Consider the following 2542-nt stretch of genomic DNA (forward strand, 5'->3'; position numbering starts at 1 on the left):
ATTCTGGGGGCTCATGTATGGTGGCCCTCAGTGGGCCTATATGACCTCCAGCATTGTTGAGCCTTTGGGAATATGCCCAGGAAGCTGTGTGGGGGACAGGGATGCTCTGGGCTATGACCTAGCCTGGGGGAAAAGGTCTGAGGGGTCCCACTGAGTCACACAGGCAGGCCAGGCCTAGCCCAGCGAGCAGACTCCATGAGGACTCGGGTGGGCTGGCGGGGCCTGCGCTGGTGAGGGCCTTCATGACAGGAGGCGGTGGGGATTAGAGTGCTTTTATTGGGCAGCAGGGCTGCAGCCGGCGGCCAGGTCACCGGTATAGGTAGTCGGCCTGGATGTTGGCGGCGATCTCGGCCTCCCACTTGTCCCCATTGTTGAGTAGTTTCTCCTTGTTGTACAGCAGCTCCTCGTGCGTCTCCGTGGAGAACTCGAAGTTGGGGCCCTGGAGGGAGACACCGGTGCCGGCCAGTCAGGCTCCACCCCCCCCCCCACCCAATGGTATGCCAGACTGCACCCAGGAGCCTCCGTCCGGTCCCCCGGCCCCTCACCTCCACGATGGCATCCACTGGACAGGCCTCCTGGCAGAAACCGCAGTAGATGCACTTGGTCATGTCGATGTCGTAGCGAGTGGTCCGGCGGCTGCCGTCCGCCCGGGGCTCGGCCTCAATGGTGATGGCCTGGGGGGACAGGGGTAGCCATCAGCATTGCCACACTGCCCAGACCCCAGGACAGAGCTCTGTCTCTCATGGCCTCTCATGAGGGGCTCAACCCCAGCTCCAGGCGTTCCTGGGGTCCTGCCCTGGGGCTCTCTTGTCACTCTCTCAACCTGATGCCACCTCCTCAGACACCTCGCCTGATTCCCGTCCCCAGAGACCACTGTCCCATCTATGGTAGCAGCCTCTTTCGGTTTTCTTCTTAGCCCGCCCCGTGAGAACTTTGTGTTTGTTTATAAACTGCCTCAGAGGGCAGGCTGGGACCTCCTTGTTGTTGGCAGTGCCCTCTGCTAGCCCTGGAATAAGAGACCACTGGTGAATGTTGAATAACCCTCAGACTTGGACCAAACTGCCCCCATTTGATGGAGGAGAAAACTGAGGCACAGAGAGGTTGAGGGGCTAAACCAGATTTGGAAGCAGGTCCGTAACTTCCCATTCCTGGGTATATCCTTGTGCCAGCTGCAGAAGGGTTTGTCTGGGGTCTCTCACCACTGGGACCACCTTCAGAGATGCTTGGCAATGACCCTCACCCCTCAGGAAGTGGAGGCCCACGTCAGACAGGCCTGCCCCCTCCATATGTCCAGGTGGGGAAGGGGCTCAGTGCAGGGAGGGGCTCCTCTGGGGACACAGCCATAGTGTGGGCCCCTCTGCCTCTGCGCAGGCTGGGGCTCACCTGGGCGGGGCAGACGGCCTCACACAGCTTGCAGGCGATGCAGCGCTCCTCCCCGGATGGGTAGCGGCGTAGGGCGTGCTCCCCACGGAAGCGTGGGCTCAGCGGGCCCTTCTCAAACGGGTAGTTGATGGTGGCCGGCTCCCGGAACAGGTAGCTCAGGGTCATGCCCAGACCTGTGGGCAGCATGAAAGTGATGTGGGAGACCTCCCTCCTGCAGGGTCCACTGCTGCCCACGCCAGGCCTGCTCCTCCCACCCCCCCACCCCCAGGGCCTACCTCGGACCAGCTCCGTCCACAGTAGGGTCTGAGCTGCCCGGTCAGTCACTGACTTCATGTCCATCTTGGGTTCCTGCATGTTTACATACTCTGTGGGGGAAGGGTGGAGAGGTTGTGACGTGGGGGGTGCCTGCCCTGCCCTGGACCACCAGGGACTTGCTCATGACCTGCCCCAGGCTCCGTGGGAGCTGGCCTGAAGTGGACCCCGGGCAGCCCTGCTGTCCTCTCCCCAGGGCTCAGCAGGAGGAGTTGAGGGGTGGGCACTAAGAAGGAGGCATGGACGCCCACCACCCTCGCCTTGGCAACTCCCTCCCGAAATGTCTAGGAACTCTGAGATCAGACTGTCGCCTCGAGGACGCTGCCCTCCATAGGCCCACCCCCACCACCCTGCGCTGCTTTACAGAACACACTAAGGCTGCTGAGCAAGAGCCACTGGCCACAACTGGGCCACTCCCGGGACACTCACTGTAGGTGGCTGCCGCTGAGCTGCCGTGGAGACTCCGGCCACCAAGACGTCCTGCAAGGACAGGGGTTATGTAACCTCAGCTGTAACCTCGCACTGGGAAAGTGGCTTCCACCCCAGAAAAAGCTTCCTCGCACCTACCTGTGTGTGAGGCTTGGACCAGGGCCCGCAGCAGGGTCGGTGTGCCCAGGCAGCGCATCTGCAGGCATGAAAAGCGACAAGGAATGTAGAACAAAGCTCAGCTTCCAAGAGAGGCCAGAGTGCCTGGACCGAGAGACTAGAGGAAACCCGGACACTGCTTCCCTGAAATACCCTCTGACCCTGGAACTGACACCATTCCCAGAGGTCACCTCTCATCCAAGTGACAGACTGACATCTAAAATACACAGGATCACCTTTGGGTACTGTGTGCCCGTAAATC

At 61.1% G+C, this 2542-nt stretch overlaps 1 protein-coding gene across 1 annotated transcript; it reads right to left on the reverse strand.

Annotated features, from left to right (window-relative positions):
* Positions 1-258: 258 nt before the first annotated feature.
* On the reverse strand, positions 259-2320 carry NDUFS8 (NADH dehydrogenase (ubiquinone) Fe-S protein 8, 23kDa (NADH-coenzyme Q reductase)). Its single transcript, XM_006860838.1, has 6 exons — positions 2263-2320; positions 2125-2175; positions 1659-1748; positions 1384-1556; positions 546-674; positions 259-439 (listed from the first exon to the last, which is right to left on the reverse strand). The coding sequence occupies exons 1-6, from the start codon at positions 2318-2320 to the stop codon at positions 308-310; spliced, it is 633 nt and encodes a 210-aa protein (XP_006860900.1). The 3' UTR covers positions 259-307.
* Between the last annotated feature and the right edge of the window lie 222 nt (positions 2321-2542).

The sequence above is a fragment of the Chrysochloris asiatica genome, unplaced genomic scaffold (genome assembly GCF_000296735.1).
Source record: "Chrysochloris asiatica unplaced genomic scaffold, ChrAsi1.0 scaffold00040, whole genome shotgun sequence".
Classification (NCBI taxonomy): Eukaryota; Metazoa; Chordata; class Mammalia; order Afrosoricida; family Chrysochloridae; genus Chrysochloris; species Chrysochloris asiatica.